The sequence below is a fragment of the Hyperolius riggenbachi genome, chromosome 4 (assembly GCF_040937935.1).
Source record: "Hyperolius riggenbachi isolate aHypRig1 chromosome 4, aHypRig1.pri, whole genome shotgun sequence".
Taxonomy (NCBI): Eukaryota; Metazoa; Chordata; class Amphibia; order Anura; family Hyperoliidae; genus Hyperolius; species Hyperolius riggenbachi.
This window is the reverse complement of record NC_090649.1, coordinates 365,491,947-365,513,487: the sequence shown is the minus strand read 5'-3', so window position 1 is coordinate 365,513,487 and position 21,541 is coordinate 365,491,947. Positions and strand designations below refer to the sequence as shown.

General features: G+C 43.6%; 1 protein-coding gene across 1 annotated transcript in view; it reads right to left on the bottom strand.

The window, feature by feature from the left end:
* The window catches only part of LOC137504050 (sulfotransferase 6B1-like), an 82,050-nt gene that overhangs the window by 39,816 nt on the left and 20,693 nt on the right, over positions 1-21,541 (bottom strand). Inside the window, exons 4-6 of the mRNA XM_068231974.1 lie at positions 15,452-15,578; positions 10,748-10,842; positions 1,907-2,060 (exon numbers count right to left, since the gene is read on the bottom strand). Coding sequence (XP_068088075.1) covers positions 1,907-2,060; positions 10,748-10,842; positions 15,452-15,578 — 376 coding nt within the window. The remainder of the gene's footprint in view (positions 1-1,906; positions 2,061-10,747; positions 10,843-15,451; positions 15,579-21,541) is intronic.

Sequence of the window (21,541 nt, the reverse complement as noted above, 5' to 3'; positions counted from 1 at the left end):
TGTACCTGTTCTAGAATGTCAATGTCTTTCCTATGGCGTGGTACCCAAAACTGTATCCCATACTTCAGCTTTGGCCCCACAAGTGTAACGATTGGTGTCAGCAAGAGCTGGATTCTGATTATTATTAGGTGATCTGCAGCATCACCTATAATGCAGATATATACCTGATTATATGATGATATGCAGAATCACCACTAATACAGGTATACCAACAGCTAATGTGATAGCAAAGTATAGTGCTTGGTGCAACAGTAGTACTGACAGGTTTAGCTATGCCACACCAGAGGAGCTGTTGGGCACTAACAGTACAAAACCCCTCACCAGAGACTAGGGCCCTCTGGTGAGAGTAGAGTGGTCAGACTAATCGAGTTGGCAACAGGCTGGCAGATACGGTACAAAGTCAGAAGGCAAAGGCAGGAAGGTTTAACAGGCAGAGCCGGCAACAAGATCAGATGGGCAGAAGTACAGATTCACTGAGAGTGAGAATAGTCAGAGCTAGCAAGAGTCATATACAGATAATACAATATTCAGTTATAATTATGGCTATCAAACAATCCTATCACTGTGTGAAATCCCCGGTTTCCTCCCGGATCAAAGCACACCAGATCTAACTAAGGTCTGAGCGCTAACACGAAGTATTCGCAACAGCAGACAAGTTGCGAGTGATTCAGGGAAGCTTAAGAAGCAGAGGAGACCCCTCCGGCACGCCTCCTCTCATCAACCAATGAGGAGCAGCGAGCGTCTCCTCTGACGTCAGCCGACCGGCCGGTCAGCTGACGCGCCTCCTCCCCGCATAAAGGTCTCCTCTATGCGCACGCGACATTGCAACCCTATGTGCTGCTGACAAACCCGTCCTCGGCGTGCAGGATGCCCAAGGAGCGGATAGCTTGTTAGGCAGAGAAATTGAGATGGCTGCGGCGGTATCGCTGTTCACCGCAGCCGTCTCTTCAGTGTTTGTTACAACAAATGACTTATACAGAGGGAGTAGTATACTAGCATCTCTCATTTTATTTCACCTTCCCTTCACCCACCACATGTATTATGCAACGCTTAACTGTCCTACAGCTTCAATCACAAGGTGACCCCCCTGATCAATCTCAATCCATCCCTGATCATCTCCATTTGTTTAATATACTGTAACACAGACTCCCTTCACCTGTCCTGCTCATCCACATTCTAGGCTCCTCATCTGTATACACTGATAACATTCCCACGACAATCATCGCCCAAAAAGTTTCCTCCCGCCATCCTATATTACCCGGTGTCTGCCTGCCTTAATTTCCACTGTCTAACCTACATTTGTTAGTTATAATTGGAAGCCAGTTCCAGGCACACTATTAAAGCAAATCTGTAAAGCTGGGCATACACTGCTCGATTTTGCCGCTTGATCGATTCCCTGTTTGATTCTGCAGGCGATTCTCTTATTGTCCACTTGTTTTTCTTATCTTTTTCCATTGTCCTCAATGCAGAATTGAGCGACGAAACGATCGGGCTGGAGATTGGACACGTCGGAAATTATCTATCGATTCATCTATATGGCTCAGAATCGAGCCGTGTATTCCCAGCATTAGGCTTAACCCCCTAGCGATAATCCCGACCTGTGCTCGGACTTAGCTTATAGCTAATATCTAGGATGAATATTTGAAGTTTGGACGTACAAGAAGGCTGTCCATCAAATCTACTTATGGGCAATTAATATTTTGTCTGATATATGTCTGTAGCAATTTATTAAAAGTAAAATGTCACTTTAATATTAGTAATCCTAATAAATATATAGGTGAACAACCTTGTCTACAGATATTGCAGGCCAACAAACAGATATTGCATAGTATATATATATTTTGAGATGTTCAAATAATCCGTGGTGACATGTGGATCTACTGTATTTGGTGTGCATTTCACTTACCTTTTCGGAATACACTTCCTGCTTTCTCTTTTGCAATAGTAGCATTATCCTTCATAAATGTGAAAGTAGTTTTTTCATGCACCATCTTTATCTGCTCATCCGTCAGAGACAGCCCATAAAAGTCACATATTTTCTTCAGATTTGCTGGAAAATCCTTTAGAGAGTAATTCAAAAAAATAGATTTTAGTCAATAGTGAACATCATTAAATAGATGAAAGTAAACTATGCAGTCATTTCTGATTTGGAATCAAGAAATACTGTAATGAGGGAAACATGGAGGATACTATTTTAGATATCATAAAAAAAATATTGGGTCTGAGGCTAAACCTGTGGCTACAGCATTTTTTAACTTACCGGTAATACACAGCTTGTACAGGTGCTTCCCAGGCAGGCAATAAAGTATTTTACAAGAACCATTACAAGGTGTGCCAATTTCCATACAGCTGGCAAAAACAATCACTAGTGTATTGGCTAAGTTACTAAACCAGGATTTGCCACAGTTCTTTATCATAAGGTTAAATGCAGTGCTTCCTATACCTGTTACAACACCAGCAGTCTGACTGTAGTAGGTCATTGGATAAAGCACCAATAAATTATAAGTAGGTATTCTTGACTGTAGTGGTTGTTCCAAAGTTGATATTCAGTTCAAGTTCCCCTCACTTCGGATACCAGACTCTCAGTAGGTCATCTAATGCCTATTCTACTGTTCTCAAGCAGAACACAAGGCTTAGATAGCTTATAACTGCAACTTTATGATTTAGAACTACACACTGATTAAACTTACACTTCTTCCATTTAAAAAGGGAACTTTGATGCCTTATTAATCACTTCGCCTCCAGGGGTTTTACCCCTTAAAAAAACCAGAGCAATTTTCACCTGTCAGCACCCCTTCCATTCATTTGCCTATAATTGTATTACTACTTCTAACAAAACAATCTATATATTTTCGCCACCAAATAGGCTTTCTTTGGGGGTACTTTTTGCTTATTTTATTCTAAATGCATTTTAACAGGAAAAATAAAATTAAAAAAAGTGGAAAAAGAGATTTCCGTTTTCAGCCATTATAGTTTTAAAATATATGCAACCGTAATTAAAACCCAAACATTTTATTTGCCCATTTGTCCCAGTTATTGCAGCGTTTAAAATATTTCCCTAGTACAATGTACAGTGCTGCCTGTAACTATTCATACCTCTGGCAAATTTTGACTTAAAATGACTTTTATTCAACCAGCAAGTCATTTTTTTGATGGGAACTGACATAGGAGTCTCCCAAAAGATAATAAGATGATGTACCAGAGGCATTATTGTGGGGAAAAAAATAATTTCCCAGCTGTTATTTACATTTGAGCAAAAAGTGTCCAGTCCAAAATTATTCATACCCTTCACAATCTGTCACAGTCACTGGGAAAATCCAAAGTACTATACCATTCCAAATAGTCCAAGTTGTTCTAAAGCATCCTAATTACCCTGATTAATTGCAAGAAGTTTTAAATCAGGATGATACCATTTATTGGCTAACTACAAATGAATAAGAATAAACAAGCTTTCGGCCTTGCAGCCTTCGTCAGGTTTACATCCTGTTAGTTTGCAAGCTGGTGGGAACAGCTGTTTTAATCAACTCAACAGGTGAAAAACAGCAGCTCTCTACAGTTGGTTTGTGGACAGTTATGGCTAAGACAAAGGAGCTCAGTGAGGACCTGTGGCTGCGCATTGTGGCTGCTCACAAGTCAGGAAAGGGCTACAAGGCCATTTCTAAAGGTTTTCAAGTTCCAGTGGCTACAGTGCAAAGTATTATTAACAAACACAAAAGGTTACGCACTGTGGAAAAACTTAGAGGACGTGGTGGGAAGTCAAAAGTGACACCTGTGCTGGCCATGAGGATAGTGAGAGAGGTGAAAAAGAATCCAAGGATCACCACCAAGGCCATCCTGGTGAATCTGGGCTTTGGTGGTGGCAATGTCTCAAGGCAGGCAATCCACACTGCTGTGTTCCACAGATGTAGACCAAGGAGGACGCCACTTCTCCAGATAAGGCACACAAAAGCTTGCTTGGCCATTGCAAATGCTCATCTGGACATAGAAGAAGACTTCTGGTCTTCTGTGTTATGGTCAGATGAAACAAACATTGAATTGTTTGGTCACAATGAGGATTCCTTCATTTGGCGTAAAGAGGAGAAGCCTTCAACCCAAAGAACACCATCCCCACCAGAGCCGGGACAAGGTCCTCCAGCACCCAAGGCTGAGACACCAAAGTGCGCCCCTCTATCCCTCCCACCCCAGCCGCCACACACTGATTGCTATTAGACTAAGAGGTGCCCCAGGGCCCCCAACATCCTAATCTCTAGTTATCTGGCTTGCAGTCACTGCTATGTATCCCCTTTTCTTATTTCTATTTGCTTCTAAAACAATAGGTGAACGATAGCTGAGTGAGTTGTGCGCCCCCTCCTACACTGTGCCCTGAGGCTGGAGCCTCTCTCGCCTCTGCCTCGGCCCAGCCCTGATCCCCACTGTCAAACATGGTGGTGGGGACCTAATGCTTTGGGGGTATTTTTTCAGCCACTGGACTAGGGAACCTAATCACAGTAAACGGCACCATGAAAAAAAAAAAGAGCAATTCATGAGGATTCTCAATGACAACATCAGGCAGTCTGCATAAAAACTTGGCCTTGGGCACCAGTGGGCATTCAGCATGACAATGACCCAAAACACACAGCAAAAGTGGTGAAGAATTGGTTATCAGACAACAACATTAACATTTTGGAGTGGCCCAGCCAGAGTCCTGACTTGAATCAAATTAAGAATCTGTGGAAGGAGCTAAAGATCAGGGTGATGGCAAGAAGACCCTCCAACCTAAATTGGAGCTCATTGCTAAAGATGAATGGACAAAAATACCTGTGGAGACATGCAGAAAGCTGGTCTGCAATTATAGGAAGCGTTTGATTGCTGTGATAGCCAATAAAGGGTTTTCTATTGATTATTGAGAAGGGTATGAACAATTTTGAACTGGACACTTTTTGCTCCTTGCACAATAATGCCTCTTGTACATTGTGTCTTATCTTTTGGGAGACACCTATGTAATTTCCAGTCAAAAAATTACTTGCTGGTTGAAAAAGAGTAACTTTAATTCAAAATTTGCCAGGGGTATGAATAATTATGGGTAGCACTGTATGTCGCCAATATTTTATGTGGAAATAAAAAAAGGTGCATTTTTTCAGTTTTGCATCCGTCACTATTTACAAGCCCATAGTTTCAAAATTACCGTATTTTCTGCCATATAAGATGCTCCTGAATATAAGACGTATCTCGGTATAGAGGGCAAAAACCATGGAAAAATAAATTAAAGTAAACCTAGTGCATCCATATTTCAGGAGTGTCTTCTACATGACCTCCCCCAAATGGTGTCTTCCCGTGTCCCCATGTGTCCGCCTTTGTGCCCGTGTCTCCAACTGTATCCCCCATGTTTCCTCCTGTCTTCCCCACGCGTCCTGTCACCCCCAAGTGTCCTCCTGTCCACCCCCAAGTCACCTTCTGTCACCCCCCCCCCCCTTGTGTCCTACTGTCACTTCCAAGTGTCCTCCCATCACCAGTTACTCATCCCGGGGAGGGGGAAGTGGTTAAAAGCATTCTTAGATATGAATGCTAGTTGTGGGAAGATGGTATTTTGAATGAGTCAGGCTAAGTTTCCACTAGGAATCAAACGAATACAAATACATGTCACGTGTATAGACAATAGGTAACAAAACCCTTAGAAGATAAAGGGTGGGGCCAACCTCACAAATCAGACGGTAAAAAGAAAAACCACTAGGTCGCATGGCCACCATCAGTACACCAAAATTTCTTTATTAAAGATACAAAATTATCAAACACGATCCCTCCCAAATACACGATAGTAAATTCACAAATGTTCTCCCACTCAATTAAAAACCAAAATGACAATGGCGGAGTGTACTGCCGTAATATAGCCACCAATGAATAAAAGTATATGACAAGGATGTTATTTTATGCTGTTTGTCTCTGGCCAGAGAATAATACCAACACAACATCCATGCGTCCATGCATGAAAAGCCCACACATAAATGCCACTCCATAATTGTTGGAGGGCCCCATAAAAGGCACGGCTGGTTCCCAAACAACAAGTTAAGGGTTCCGTAAGAATAGTCACCAAGTTACTTGTTGGGCTGCTTCCGCATAACCATCAAACCACTTATTATGGAAAGGTCTCACCAGTTATGGATAGTCCTTTACTCATCCGCTGATAGCGCTGGTATATCACGCTGCATCCCACAGTATTGTAAGTTACAACCCTGTGGGATTCAGCGTAATATACCAGCGCCATCAGCGGAATGTGAGACTTTTAACAGTTCTCACATACAACGGGTTTGCTAACATGCCACTTGCGGTGATGATTTTCTGCGTGTGTAATGGCTGGATGGTGTAACGGTTAATTAAGGGCTCTGCCTCTGACACAGGAGACCAGGGTTCGAATCTCGGCTCTGCCTGTTCAGTAAGTCTGCACCTATTCAGTAGGAGACCTTAGGCAAGTCTCCCTAACACTGCTACTGCCTATAGAGCGCGTCCTTGTGGCTACAGCTCTGGCGCTTTGAGTCCGCCAGGAGAAAAGCGCAATATAAATGTTATTTGTCTTGTCTCACACACACACTCCATGCTAGTTACGTTGGCTCTGCCCACCCTAAGTTTCCACTAGGGTGTGGCGCCTGTGCTGAAGCAAAATCGCAATCCAAACCCATGGAAATTCAGATGGGATGGGAAAAACACAAAACAAAACAAAACAAAACAAAAAAACACACTACCTGCTTTATTTTCTTCACTTCACTTCTAAATTCACATGCGGGCAAATGCTGTAAATTGGCTACAGTGGAAACGTAGCCTTAAACTTCCTACACTCACCAAATGAGACGTGGCCAATAAAAACTGCCCCTGCCAAGAATCCAGCACGTGTATGGCAGCCCTCAACCTTTCTTATCTGCTTGCCAGCAAACCGGCCTGGCTGATCACTACAGCCTAGGGCATTTTTATCCCCACTTACCTGGCTCCCATGATGTCAAACCTACGCCGCTCAGTCATCCCTCCACATGAAAACAGTAAACTTAGCTAGCCTGCAGGCTAGTGACATGGCTGTTACCCTCTGCCCTACAATGTAGCCCAAGGGATTGGTTCTGATCTCCCCTGGGCAACATTGATTTTGCACGTGCATGGGCCTTTAGAGTTTCTGTCTTCATGGTGCTTTAGACTGAATTGTAGCAAGGATCAAGAGGTTAAACTTGATGGACATGTCCTTTCCAATCAATAACTATATCTCTGTGATTGTTAACAGTTCCCTCTGGAAGATCAAAAACAATGTAGTTGCTTGAAATCTGTTTTTGACCAGTGAAAAGGAAGTTTAGCCTGACTTGGGTTTACAAAGAGCTGACAAAGTGGCAGAGACTATTGTCAGGAGCTTGGTTGTCAACTGTGTCTCCACAAACCAGAGCCGACTAGAAACTTACTCTTGATTATAGATGGCCCGAACTTGTTCTATAGCGAACAGCTATGGGGAATGACCTCTGGGTCATTTTCGCATACATTATTTTACGCATTACTGTGAAGATGCTTTCCCGATGGCTGCACGTTCTCGATCACACACCCAAAATCAGGAATCAAGAACGCACGGCTGCCGGGAAAGCATCTTCGCAGTAATGCATACAATTATGTATGCGGAAATGACCCCAAGGTCATTCCCCATAGCGGTTTACTATAGAACAAGTTCGGGACATCTCTACTCTTGATTCTGGAGATTTGTACTTCTACACTGGCCATGTGCAGGTCACTAGTCTTTTACCTCACTGTGGCAACAGGTACGGCAGTGGTTTATAAAAAAAATAAAAAAAAATAGGCAACTATACCAACCTCTTGTAAGGCATAATGACCCCCACCATTGCCCAATTCTGTACATAATTGACTGCAGCAGTGCAGCGTTTTAATTACCAGTGGCAGGACATGTCCTCTCCACTCCAGCTAATTACCGCCTCATGGAACTAATCACCTTGCAGATCCAGTCTCTGCATGTCATGTGACATGCATCGAGAGCAACATGGGCCCAAATTATGGTATGGTGATACTTTGCTTGCCCCTCATATGCTTTAAATCCTACCTCTGGACATATTGGAAGCCTCCAGGGTGAGGATGGGCACATTGGGGGGGGGGGGGGGCGGGGTCCCTGCATGGAAGATGTGGTGGAGGTGGTTTTACACTGGAGAGATGAAGGTTTTTTAAAGCAATGGTCCGGAGTGTATAGCTTATACCTGCTCCTTGGAGTATCATCATTGCAACTTTTCCCCTTCTCATTTGGGTAAGATATTGGAGTGGCCTTGGAGGGTGACATTTGAACTGTACCTTTTCACTTTGACATTTGAGCGTGTTCAAACTCTATTGCACTATGTATTATACTGCTTTAGTTACTTCTAACAATTTTACCAATATTCTGCAGAGATCATCTTAGAATTTGCACCGGTGTGCTCAAGAACACCTCACCCACCTATATGTTTGTCTCATCTCATCTGGACTTCAGAATGCAAAGCGAGAGGTAGGTGAAGATTTAACCACTTCACCTCAAACGCTGTTTCCCCTTGGGGGGGGGGGGGGGGGGGGTGTTGAGGGCAAAAAAAAAAAAAAAAAAAAAAGGGGGGGGGGGGGGAGGATCAATTTTCACCTGTCAGTGCTCCTTCCATTCATTTGCCTGTAACTTTATTGCTACTTATCACAACAAAAAACAATCTATATCTTGTTTTTGCCTCCAATTAGGCTTTCTTTGGGTTGTACTTTTTGCTAAGAATTAGGTTATTCTAACTGCATTTTAGCAGGAATAATAAAAAATAAAAAAATAATAAAAAAATCATTTTCGGCCATTATAGTTTTAAAATAATATGTGCTACCATTATTAAAACCAACACAGTTTATTTGCCCATTTGTCCCAGTTATTGCAAAGTTTAAAATTTTTCCCTAGTACAATGTATGGTGCCAATATTTTATTTGGAAATAAAAAGGTGCATTTTTTCAGTTTTGCGTCCATCCCTAATTACAAGGCCATAATTTATAAAGTAACAGTAATATACCCTCTTTACATACATATTAAAAAAATAAGTTCAGTCCCTAAGGTAACTATTTATGTATTTTTTTTATTTGTAAAAGAAAAAAAAAATTATAAAATTTTGGTAGCTAATGGGGAGTTTGGGAGGTCAGTTAATTTTACATGTAAAAATAAGGTAAAAAAATATATATATATTAGATGTAATTTAACTTTTTGCCCACAGGATGCTCAATTTCTCAAGCGTAGTATTAGCAGCATAGAGGAAGTGATGCGTGGCTGGGTTTTGCGAATGGCGTAGTCGTCTAATAGACGGCTGTGGTCATTCACATGGGGACTTAGATCAATGAATGGGAATTGCGTTCCAATTCATCTAACGGCTACCGATCGGCAATAACGAGTGCGGAGGGGCGAGCAGGAACGCGCGACAGGGAGAAACGTAGCTACATCCCTGCACAGAGATATGGTATTTTGCAGGGACGTAGTTACTCGTCCCGGGGAGAGGAAGTGGTTAATATGGGAGACTGATCCCTTGAAGGAAAACTTAAGGGGGGGGGGGGGGGGAAGAGGAGAGATTTTGTTTTACTTACCTGGGGCTTCTTCCAGACCCTCCTAGTATTATCTGAGGTACTTCTGTGTCCTCCCAGCCTCTGTTGTGTCGCTGTCACCCCAATGACAGTCTGTGACTGAAGACTGACTGTGGCGCATGAGCTGTCCCGAATGCATTCCTGTAGCCGGGAGCATTCTGAACATGCGCAGTTGCAAGCCTTAATGGACTGCACATGAGCAGAGCACTCCTGGCCACAAGAGCATGATGAAGGAGGTGCACGTGGCAGAGGCACAACTAAGAGGATTGGGAGAACACCAAGGGAACTCAAATACTATGGGAGGCTGGAAGAAGCACCAGGTAAGTATAACACAACTCCCCCCACCACCCTCAAGTTTTCCTGTTTTAGAGCAGGGAGTCTGGCAGATTAGTTCAAATCTACATACTGTATAAGAAGAATTTCTTCAGGCGCCGCACTACGCAGCGCGCCAGTAGGTAAGTCTGCATAAACGTTCATTGACTTAGTAGCCTCTTGTGGTTAAATAGCTTACTGCAACGCCAGTGTGAAAGGGCCCACAAACTGATCACATGCTCCCTCATGAGTTCTAATAGACATGAGCATTCCCAGAGGTCAGACATGTTTTCTGTGTACATTCAACACGCAGTATCAGACATTAAAGCAAACCTCAACTGAAAATTAAAAGTTAAATAAACTTACACACATCAAACTTATCTCCCGTGTTGTCTACTCATCAATCTCTTTCTCCTTTCCTGCGTCCTGTTTGTCCACAGTGATCAATGGAATATTCCTTCCTCCATTTTGAAAATGGCCATTACCCCATGACAGCTTCCTGGACTGTTAAGCTGTAATATTGCCCACTTGAGCCATAGGGAAACATGGACATTACCTTGCTCAACAGTTGTCCTTTCAGTTATAACCAACAGCAACTGATATATAACAGACAAACTGATATATTTCAGTTCTGACAAAATCTTGTCAGAACTAGAACGAATTATTGTTAGATGAAAATTGTGAGCTTCTGAGAGGAACTGGCGGCGAGGTAAGTATGTAATATTCATTTGCAGGTACACAATGTGCTTATTTAAAATAATTTTACTTGGTTCAGGTTCACGTTAAGATAATAGACGTTTTTATTTTTATGGTTAACCGCAATGAATAGATTTATAACTGCTGAAAAGCAATCACTTACCTTTTTCATTTCTTCAAATGCAAGTACCAAAATATTCCCATCATCAATGTGTTTCTCCCATTCAAGAAGGTAATCAAAGTATGATCCATAAAGAACTACGGTAGAGAAAACGTGCAACATTTAGGGCCAGTTATAAAAATCAAACATCTTCAGACATATTTTTCAAAGTGAGTCCATTTGTAAATTACCAATCAAGAAATTCTGGGGAGGTGCAAGACTGCAAGCTGGAGCAAGGACAAGTAGCTATGCTTTTCCTGTGATGCTCCAACATGCTGTGCATGGGGGACTAAGGTGACACATTGGGGGTCTGCTAATTGGTGGGTCATAGCTTTTGGACCATTTTTTAAGCAAATAGTAGTGTGGGTGGGCTTATCCGTGGGTTGGATTAGGTGTGTATATACAGCATAACATTAGCAAGAGTTTTTCAAATCACTAGCGCTTAAAATGCTTGTGCAATGGGAACCAGCCTTTACTCTTCCCCCCCCACCCCCCTTACAAACTACACGTCATATCGAGCTTGCTTTGTAAATATGTGTGAGCACAGCAAAGATCAGATTTCAGCAGGTTTACACTGAACTGCCCTCAGCCAATCAGCGAGGAGCAGAAATGTGGGAGGATTGATGACAAGCTTCCTTCTCGTTGGCATTGTACCAAATAGAGCCAGGCTGACTGAGATAATATTTATTACAGCAAAACCTGGAGAGCTTGCAATGCAGGATCAGGCTGCATAATATACAGAAAGCAGTGGGCAAATGGAATTTGATTTTGTAGCTGACAATCCTGCTTTAAAGGTGAATTCCACTGTCAGGGTCACCTGGCAGCTGTCTTACTCGTGGAGTCATGTCCGTGTACGCATGCCCCATTGGTCGCAGAGTAATACCTGTATGTACAGATGTATGGATGCACGCACGGAGTTTGGCATACTCGTGAGTGAGTACAAGATTTCACGCCTTGGCCTAGCTATAAAAAAGTTGGTCTCTAGCAAAGCTCAGTGCAGATTCCTCTCTCAGCTAGAGTGGTTGTGCTAGTCCCTGGTGGTACCCCTTCAACCCTGTTCTTGATTGCCTCTTGTTCCTGACGCGGCCTGTTTGACTATCCTTGATCTGATCTCCTGGTATTAACCCTCCTGGCGGTATAAAAAAATCCGCCAGGAGGGAGCGCAGCAGTTTTTTTTTTTTTTTTTTTTAAATTACATGATAGCCGCTGCTCAGCGGCATCCCCCCGCCCTCTTCGATCGCCTTCGGGGCGGGATGACGTCACTGACTTCGGGACGTCATTGGGAGTCCCGGGCCACCCCTCGGCGCTGCCTGGCACTGATTGGCCAGATAGCGCACGGGGTCTGGGGGGGGGGCGTGCGGCGCGACGGATAGCGGCGATCGTGTGCGGGGCGGCGAGGATCAGTGTGCTGGCGCAGCTAGCAAAGTGCTAGCTGCGTCCAGCAAAAAAAAAATTAAACAAATCGGCCCAGCGGGGCCTGAGCGGCACCCTCCGGCGGCTTACCCCGAACTACGTTCGGGGTTACCGCCATGGAGGTTAACCTCAGCTTGTTTTTGGAATTCCCTTGTCTACTGCTTTTATCGACCCTGGCCTGTCCATGGTTACTAATACTTGCTGCCTGCACAGACCTGGCCTGTCTCATTGATGATACCTACTGCCTGCACCAACCCTGGTTTGTGATGACTATGAATTAAGTATTCTTCTATAGAGATGTAGCGAACGGTTCGCCGGCGAACGGTTCCAGTCGAACTTTGGGGGTTCGCCTGGACCAAGCGAACTTTGCGGAAGTTTGATTCGCCCCATAATGCACTATGAGGGTCAACTTTGACCCTCTGCATCACAGTCAGCAGGCACATTGTAGCCATTCAGGCTACACTAAGCCCTGGAGGCCCCCCCCCCTTATATAAGGCAGGCTTGCCGGCCATTAGCCTCACTCGTGTGCCTGCTAGAGACAGACTAGGGACAGCTGCTGCAGACTTGTTCTTCTAGGGACAGATTAGTTAGGTTCTTGGCTGCTTAGCTTGCTCCTGGCTGATTATTATTGCTTTTATAGCACCCCTCAACAGCTCTTTTCAGAGCTCATCCTGTATTTTTTTTTGTGTGTCTAACTGACACTTTTGTTGCATGCACAGCCTTGCTAATTCATAGTGTGTGCCACTGCCAGCAGCCCAGCACATTCAGTGACTACCTGTGTGTGTGTGACAGGGAGCTGCACATTGTACTACCCACCCAGTACCTGTTGTGTTTACTTAACCCACCTCATCACTGCATATACCTAGCTTTGTGTTGAGTAAACCCAGCTCACTGCCTCTAACTACCTGTTGTGTTCAGTGAACCCACCTCACTGCATCTAAGTACCTTTACTGTTCAGTGAACCCAGCTCACTGCATCTAACCACCTGTTGTGTTGAGTGAACCCACCTCACTGCATCTAAGTACCTTTACTGTTCAGTGAACCCAGCTCACTGCATCTAACTACCTGTTGTATTGAGTGAACCCACCTCACTGGATCCAAGTACCTTTACTATTCAGTAAACGGCTGCAACAAAAAAACAAAAAGGCATGTACATGTGCCCATCCCCCTTCATGATCATTACCTTGCCGCGGTGAAGGGGCTTGCGTATCACAATGAAGCAATGACTGCCGGCTATTTGAGTGTCTTGGGTGGGGGTGGCACACAAAAGATAATAAGGTCGTTGCTTCATTGTGGTCAGACCAAGTTTGATCAGCTGGACAGTCACTGTTGTTCTATCATTGAGCTACCACAGCCCGGCCACCATATGGGCTTGAAAACCACCACGGCCTACACTCTCGCCACGGTGCGCACCAGTCCAGCACGGCCGTCACTACGCAAACAGCTGTTTGCGGTGCGTTACACAGTGAGTTTGGTGTGTCAGTGTTAAGCAGAACTCTAATTACACTCCCTGATTGATGTATACACATGCAAGAGGTTTTAAAGCACTTTAGGCCTGCAATTTAGCATTCAATGTGATTTCTGCCCTTAAAACGCTGCTTTGCGTCACATCCAGATTTTTCCCCGGGACTTTGGGCATGTATCCCACTCCGCCATGCCCCCCTCCAGGTGTTAGACCCCTTGAAACATCTTTTCCATCACTTTTGTGGCCAGCATAATTTTTTCTATTTTTCAAAGTTCGCATCCCCATTGAAGTCTATTGCGGTTCGCAAACTTTTCCGCGAACCGAACCTTCCGCGAAGGTTAGCGAACGGGGTTCGTGAACCGAAAATCGGAGAATCGCGACATCTCTATTCTTCTGTGCCTCCTCATTGGGATGTCACCTGTTCTCCTGACCACCCTTTCACACCTGCTGCGTTCTGTTTTGCTTTTGAAAAGGCTTGCGGTTGTCCAAACGCAAGTACAGTAAAGCTACAATTGGAATTGTGGGAATGCATTCATACTTAATAGGTTTCCAATTTTCTAAAAAGGCAATCTTAGTTCTGCTGCTTTTTATTTATGCCAATATAGTGAAGATCCCAAAATGAGTTTGCATTTGCGATTCACAATTTTTGGTGACTCTGCAGTGCAGCCTGGGGAGCACTAGGAAGCAAAGTTAACCGTCCATTGCGGGGTGCTCTAGTGAAAACCCTTGGTCAATTAGACCCCGCATTCTAAGGGTTACTCTCGCCTCAGTGGTACGGTAAACAGTGTTGCTACTTCTACATCCCTATTTCTAATTTATACCCATTATATTTTGTTTTTGATATAGATGATGAACTTTATAGAATGCTGACCAATGACCACCGGCATCAGTGAGATGCCTGTGGTCATTCATAAAATGGAATACAAGAAAAAAACCATACAGAATACTTCCTATGTACTGTGAACAGTACACAGGAGAATGTGTGGAAACATCTAGTGGACAATAAGCAAAGTGACACTTACATACACTAAAATACATTAAAATAAGTCCCCCATTAGTTATGAATCCCTTCTACGTCCATCCACCAGTGTTACCAAAGTAAACAACTTAAAAAAAAGTGACAGCAAAAAAAAAAAAAAAAAAAAAAAAAAAAAAACACACACAACATAAATACAGTAGTTACCTTAGGGACGTTTTTAATATGCATGTCATGAGGGTATATTACTGTTATATTTGCAAATAAGGGCTTGTAATTGATTTACTGTGGTATAAAGAAATACAAAACAGAAAAATACACCTTTATTTCCAAATAAAATATTGACACCATACATTATACTAGGGACAAAATGTAAATGTTGTAATACCCAAAACAAATAAGCAAATAAAATGTGTGGGTTTAATATACAGTAGCACTTTTTATTTTTAAACTATATTGGCTGAAAACTGAGAAAATGTCTTTCATTTTTTTAAAAATGCATAGGGAATAAGATACCATATTTTTCAAAATATAAGACACACATCAAAAATGTGGAAATTAATGTGGTGTTTAAGGGGAAATAATCTGTGGTAGGGAGTGGTTAATCTGAGACTGGTTCCAGATATCAGACTGCCAGTGTTCCTATTTTGCCTCTCCCCTTTCTTATTGGTATAGTGGAATAATCTCCTTGTCCAAGCACCAGGCAAACTTGGATGTCAGAGCAGTCACCAAAAGCTCAACTTGAATGCAGTGTAACTCCACCCCTCTCCGCCAACAGTATGATCTCAGTCCCAGCCACCCTTCCCTCTGCAGCACAGATATACAGTCTTCAGTGTATTTGATCAATAAATACCTTTTCCAGTTATATAGTCCTCGAAAAATAAGTCCCATGATGCATAAGAAGGGAGTACGGGGTTGTTGTTTGAGAAATGGAAATAGGAAACTGCTGTGTCTTTTGGATTCCGAAGTATAAGCAAAATCTGTTAAAATAAATAAATAAATAGATAGATAGACTTTTGTAATGCTTACCAGCAACCTTGAGGTTAAATGAGTAAAAAATAGACTAGAGGTTAAAAGAATAGATAAGAGGATACAAACGTACAAATAGACAGACCACTGGGTACATAATGTAACATCACTAATTAAAGCAGGATGTGAGGTAATCTATTGTCATTTTTGTATATTTGGATAAAATGTTACTTTGTGATGTTTGTAATTATTGTATGTCTGAGAAGGTACTGTGGTACCAGTCTGCTTGATGGCCTTTGTTGCTACCTTGGATCTTAGTTGCAGGGCCTGAAGTTTTTGGCAAGAGGTCATGGGTGATTTGGAGGCGCTGATCCAGATTAAATATTTGATGCCATCCTATGGTTGGAATCCAGCTAATGTTGCGGGTACTATACAGTACATTAATCATTCTGTTTGATATGCATATGTAATAATTATAGTGGTCAATTGGTACATTTTTCTAACATTTAGAGGACCCATCATAGCTGTGGGGAAGTCTAGTAGAGAATGATTTGTGCACAAATTTATACTGAAGCTAATGTCCTCCTTTGCTGTACCTGTTTTGAATGCAAGCTGTGTATTTTAGTGCACATTGTGGAGCTCTGCACATCTATTGCAGGTAATCAATTCGGGTGCAGCCTCTGTTTGGAAGCTCTGCCAATTTCTCCTGCTTTACAAAACTCATTTAAGTATACCTATGGCTAGCTGCATCCATGTGCTTCAATTTGCATTCAAATTATAGATTAGGACTAGTACATGATTTGCATCGGATTGGCATGCATTTAGCCCTGGTGGGGCTCTGCATGCCTCTGTTGGTCTACAATTCAGTTACAGCCTATGAGCGCTGTCATTTGTTTGATGTCTGTTTTAACATTTAGATATGCTCTGCTAGTTTCTTACTTTTTTTTGGGAACAAATTTTATAAAATTTTGATGAATTAACAATCCTCCCAAGGGAGTCGAAAGCATTTATTTTATACAAAGTAAAAAAACTTGACTTAATAGTAGAGATGGCCCGAACCGATTCGCACGAACTTTGGTGGTTTGCGTCCGCGGTGAACCGCGAACTATATGTGAGTTCGACCCGCCCCTTATACTACAGCATTAGGCTCAACTTTGACCCTCTACATCACAGTCAGCAGACACATGGTAGCCAATCAGACCACACTCCCTCCTGGAGCCCCCGCCCCCCCCCCCCCCCCCCTTATAAAAGGCAGGCAGAGTTGGCCATTTCCCTCACTTGTGTGGCTGCAGTAATTAGAGAAGGGAGAGTTGCTGCAGAGACATAGGGAAAGCTTAGTTAGGCTCGTTAGCTTGCTCCTTGCTGATACTTATTGCTAAAAAGCACCCCTCAGCAGCTCTTTTGAGAGCTAATGTTTTTGTGATCCATTTTTTTTGTGTGTGTGTGTCCCACTCACACTTGCATATACAGCCCTGTCAGTCAGTCGCAGCTGGCCCTTGGCCACTTGCTAATTCTTACTGTGCCACTGCCAGGCCCAGCATTCAGTCCCTACCTTTTCACTGCACGTGTGTGACAGGCAGCTGCACATTTGTGATACCAATTACTGCATACCTGTTCATGTTTACTGCAGCTGCGTGATAGAAGCACACAGTGTTATATACCAGTCACTGCACCTGTTCACGGTACCTGTGTGTGTGACAGCTGCACATTGTATTGATACCAGTCACTGCATACCTGTTCACTGCACATTGTATTAGTCAAGTCAGTGCATACCTTTTACTTCAACCCCCAATATGGGCAAAACAGGCAGAGGCAGGCCACCTGGCAGGTCTGTTCGTCGTTGTGCAGTCGTGATTTCGTGCGGCCCTGGACCAAAGTACAGTCTTCAGTAGGCACGTGCCATCAACCCCCAAGATTGTCAGGACGTAGTTGACTATTTAACACAGAACACCTCATCTTCCTCAGCTTCCGCACGGAAGCGTGACATATCTTCCTCCTCCTGCTCTGATTCTGGCACCCCACTTAACACTCAGTCGGCCGCCACCACCAAAGTGCCATCGCCCCAGGGCTCAGCGGTGAGGAAATTTTTTTGTGTGTCTGCCTCAGATGAGAGCAATGCCATCTGTACTCTCTGCCACCAAAAGTTGAGCTGTGGAAAGACCAAGACTCACGTAGGGACAACTTCTTTACGAAGGCACATGATGACAAAGCACAAACTGCAATGGGATGACCACCTGAGGAAAAGCAGCACACAAAAGCAAAGCCAAGGAAGTTTAGAAGACAGAACAGGCACTACAGCACTTTAGTAGCAACTGGCAGACAGCGTTGTTAGCAAGCATCCATAGTGGTCATTCAGAGGCAGCAGATAGGGTAGTGTAGTTATATGCCAGAAAAAGCGTGCTCAAGCCAGGGAGTATACAAACATCAATCATGCAGACAGGAGAAAGCAGGCTGGCACTTGCAGGGTTCAAAGCATAAAAACAGCTTTATTTCATCCGGCTGGTAAACTTTAAAATGTGCAAAGCATCAATCACATACATGATATTGCCTACCCTTCTGTTGATGGCTGCGGGGCAATGTGGGGGCAGTGGGGTCACCTAACGACTGTTTCGCTCCTTGAGCGTTTTCAGAGGCTGCTGCGCACGTCAAAACGCCAGTCTACGGCCAATTTCAAAGGGGGATTCCTCCCTGTGTGCGTGATGCGCCGGACCTCGCCGCACCTCGCCGCCCGCCCCACTTCCGGCGGATGCTACGTCCCATGACGTCTGCAAACAGGAAGTGGAGCATTCCACGCTGGTTCTGACCTCGTGCATTCCAACGAGTGGTAGTGCACGAGTGTTCCAGAGCCACAAGGTGGTGCTAAAGTACAGAAGATGATTCTTCATTATGCAGGCCCGTCTGACAAGATTAAATGTCATTAACAGGACTGCACAGAGGGTGGCTCTCTCGACATAAGAGACCTAAATCTACTGTTAAACAATAAACCTGTATACATAGAACAGATATATATGTATACTAGACCTCTCTAGCGCATAAATTGTTAGAAAGTACTCCATTTTCTCCATTATCATGTTATCAGCATTAATGTATGAAACCACGCTGCACTAGAATCTTAATATTGACAGAAGGCGACCATGCCAGTACCATATGTGAGGAAACGCGGAAAAGCCACCGCGTGTACTCAGAGCGAGGCGGCTGATTCCATGTCCAAAGCGGCGGTTTGCACGCATAGGCCTACATCCAGTAAGATGGCCGAACGCGGAGGAACCGCCGCATGCCTTGATAGCGGTGCGGCGGATTCCGCGTCCAGCACGGCGGGTGATTTGCAACACGTCTGGTGTGGCTGGGACTGATAGTCCACACAGGTTCAGAAGGACGCGCGCGCGCAGAACTTTTTTGACAGCCAGAAGGGAGTCAGCTGACCAAGCCGGTCAGCTGACCATTCAAACAGTTCCCATTGGTCCAGCACTTAGGGGAGGCGCTGGAGAGCGCTTTGCTATATATACTGGGTGCTGGTCATTCTCTGGTTGTCTGCCGTTACGATCACTACGTGGAAGCACTCAGACCTTTTGTCAGATTCTGTGTTATATCTCTGTTATACATCAGACTAGTTCCAGGGTGTTGATGATCAAGGAGCTCACACCCAGATTAGGGACTTGTATTATCATTCTGTTATTCTTCAGACTAGTTCCAGGGTGTTGATGATCACGGAGCTCACACCGAGACTAGGCATTGTATATTATCTGTTATGACCTTCTGCTTTCCTGACCATCCCTCTGCTTTCTGATTCGGTACCTCGCATATCTGATATCTCGTTGCCAAACCCTGCCTGTCTTGGATACCGAATCAGCCTTCTGTCTTTGTACCTTATCTGTCTGTCTGTTGCTGACCTGGCTAGTCCGACCTCGAGAACTATCTCCTCTGTTTAGAGATAGTTCACAGATCTGTCAGTGACACTCCACCCTTGGTGTCACTCACACTCTGGTCCTTCCCTCACTCAGCCTGACCCCCCCCCCCTTTGGGAGCCACAGGCCGAGGAAGGAGCCTGCCCTTCGGGCAGTATCCCATACTGCCTTGTATCCACTTTACGGGGACCCTCCTCAAAGTATTACTGTTGCACCAAACACTCATATTACTCAGGTATCCAGAGGTTAGAGATATATCTGATTATCGGTGATACTGCAGATCATCAATAATCGGATTGTATGTATGTATGTATGTATGTATGTATGTATGTATGTATGTATGTATATATATATATATATATATATATATATATATATCTCTGCAGATCACCGGTAATCAGATCCTCTCTGTGTTACACCGATCGTTACACCATAAAGGGGAACATACATTTTATTCATATCCTTAATTTACGGAAATCTACGGACCATTAGTCTGTTCTCCCGAAATTCTATAGACTGGGTGGTACACCCCTGCAACAAAGACAGAGGACAATTCATTTAAAAACAATGGATTTCAAGGATCCTGGAAGTACAACACTATTAGCAAAGTAAATATTAATAGAGGGCAGAATCAAGGGTCTAAGAAGCAAGCCATATCTACATAGTCATTCAACCCCAAGGCCCCCATTGCATCCGTCTTTATTATCCAGCCGGATTCTCTCCGCAAAAGCATTCATTCTCTATCCCCTCCCCTTAGCGGAGTAACCACCTGCTCCATTCCTGCAAACTTAAGAACCTCCGGGTTGCCATGATGTTCTACATTAACATGTTCAATCAATCTTGGGCAACCAACTCCTGATGAAATAGATCTAACATGACCCTGAATCCTTTCTTTAAGTTTCCTAGTGGTCATCCCTATATAGAACCGGAGGCATGGACACCAAATAATGTACACTACATACTTGGTTATACACGTTATCATTGTTTTAAGTTCATTCTCTACAGGGTCCACTTTCAAGTATTTCCCTTGTTCCATCAAAGGATAAACCGAACACCGTCCACATTTGTAGTTCCCTTGTAAGCGGTGTAAATTTAGCCAATTCTCTTTTCTTGGAGATCTGTACTCACTCCTCGTGATCCTATCCCTTATTGTGCGAGCTCTTTTAAACGTGATCAGTGGAGGATTTTTATATATTTCTCCTAGAACCAGTTCCCTTTTAATTATTCTCCAATTCTTCAGGATAGTTTTTCTAATTTCTTTGTGCACAGGGGTGTAGTCAAATGAAAAGGTTACTCTTTCTGTCGTCTTTTCCTCAGATACTATTTTCTTTTCTCTTTTCTGTATTAGTTTTTCTGTTTGTTCGACTGGCTTTTTCAAAAGCCTCTATCAATTCCTTTTCCTCATACCCACTCTCCTGCAAGTCATTCTTCAACTCCTGAGCCTGTTCCACAACATCTTCATACTTCGTATCATTTCGCTTAAGTCTCAAAAATTGACTATAAGGTATCGACCTGAAGGTGTGTTCTGGATGGTAACTCCGCCTATGTAGGAGAGAGTTTCCAGTAATGGGCTTATTGTACCCTTGACATATTAATTCCTCTTCTTGAATGATGAGGTTCAGATCTAGATAGCAAACCTGGTGGGTACTGAATGCATGCGGGAATTGCATATTTTTGTCTTCATTCAAATTTTCAAAAAATTCCTTGAATGCATCTTCAGTCCCGTTCCAGACTACCAGGACATCATCTACAAATCTAGACCACCTCCTGAGGCAACGGCCATGGGAGACATCAGGGCCATACACATACCTTTCCTCCCACCATGCCAAAATTTGCGTACGTGCATTAAACCGATGTCCCCATGGCCGTGCCCAACACCTGCCAATACCATTGACCATCATAAGTGAAGGCATTGTGGGTTAGGACAAATGTGAGACATTCACATATGTAGTCTATGGATCTTAAATCTCTGTTGGTTTTTTGTAGGAAGTATTTAACTGCCGCAACTCCGTCGACATAGGGAATTCTATTGTAGAGATTCACTACATTGATAGTGGCAATTGTGTCGC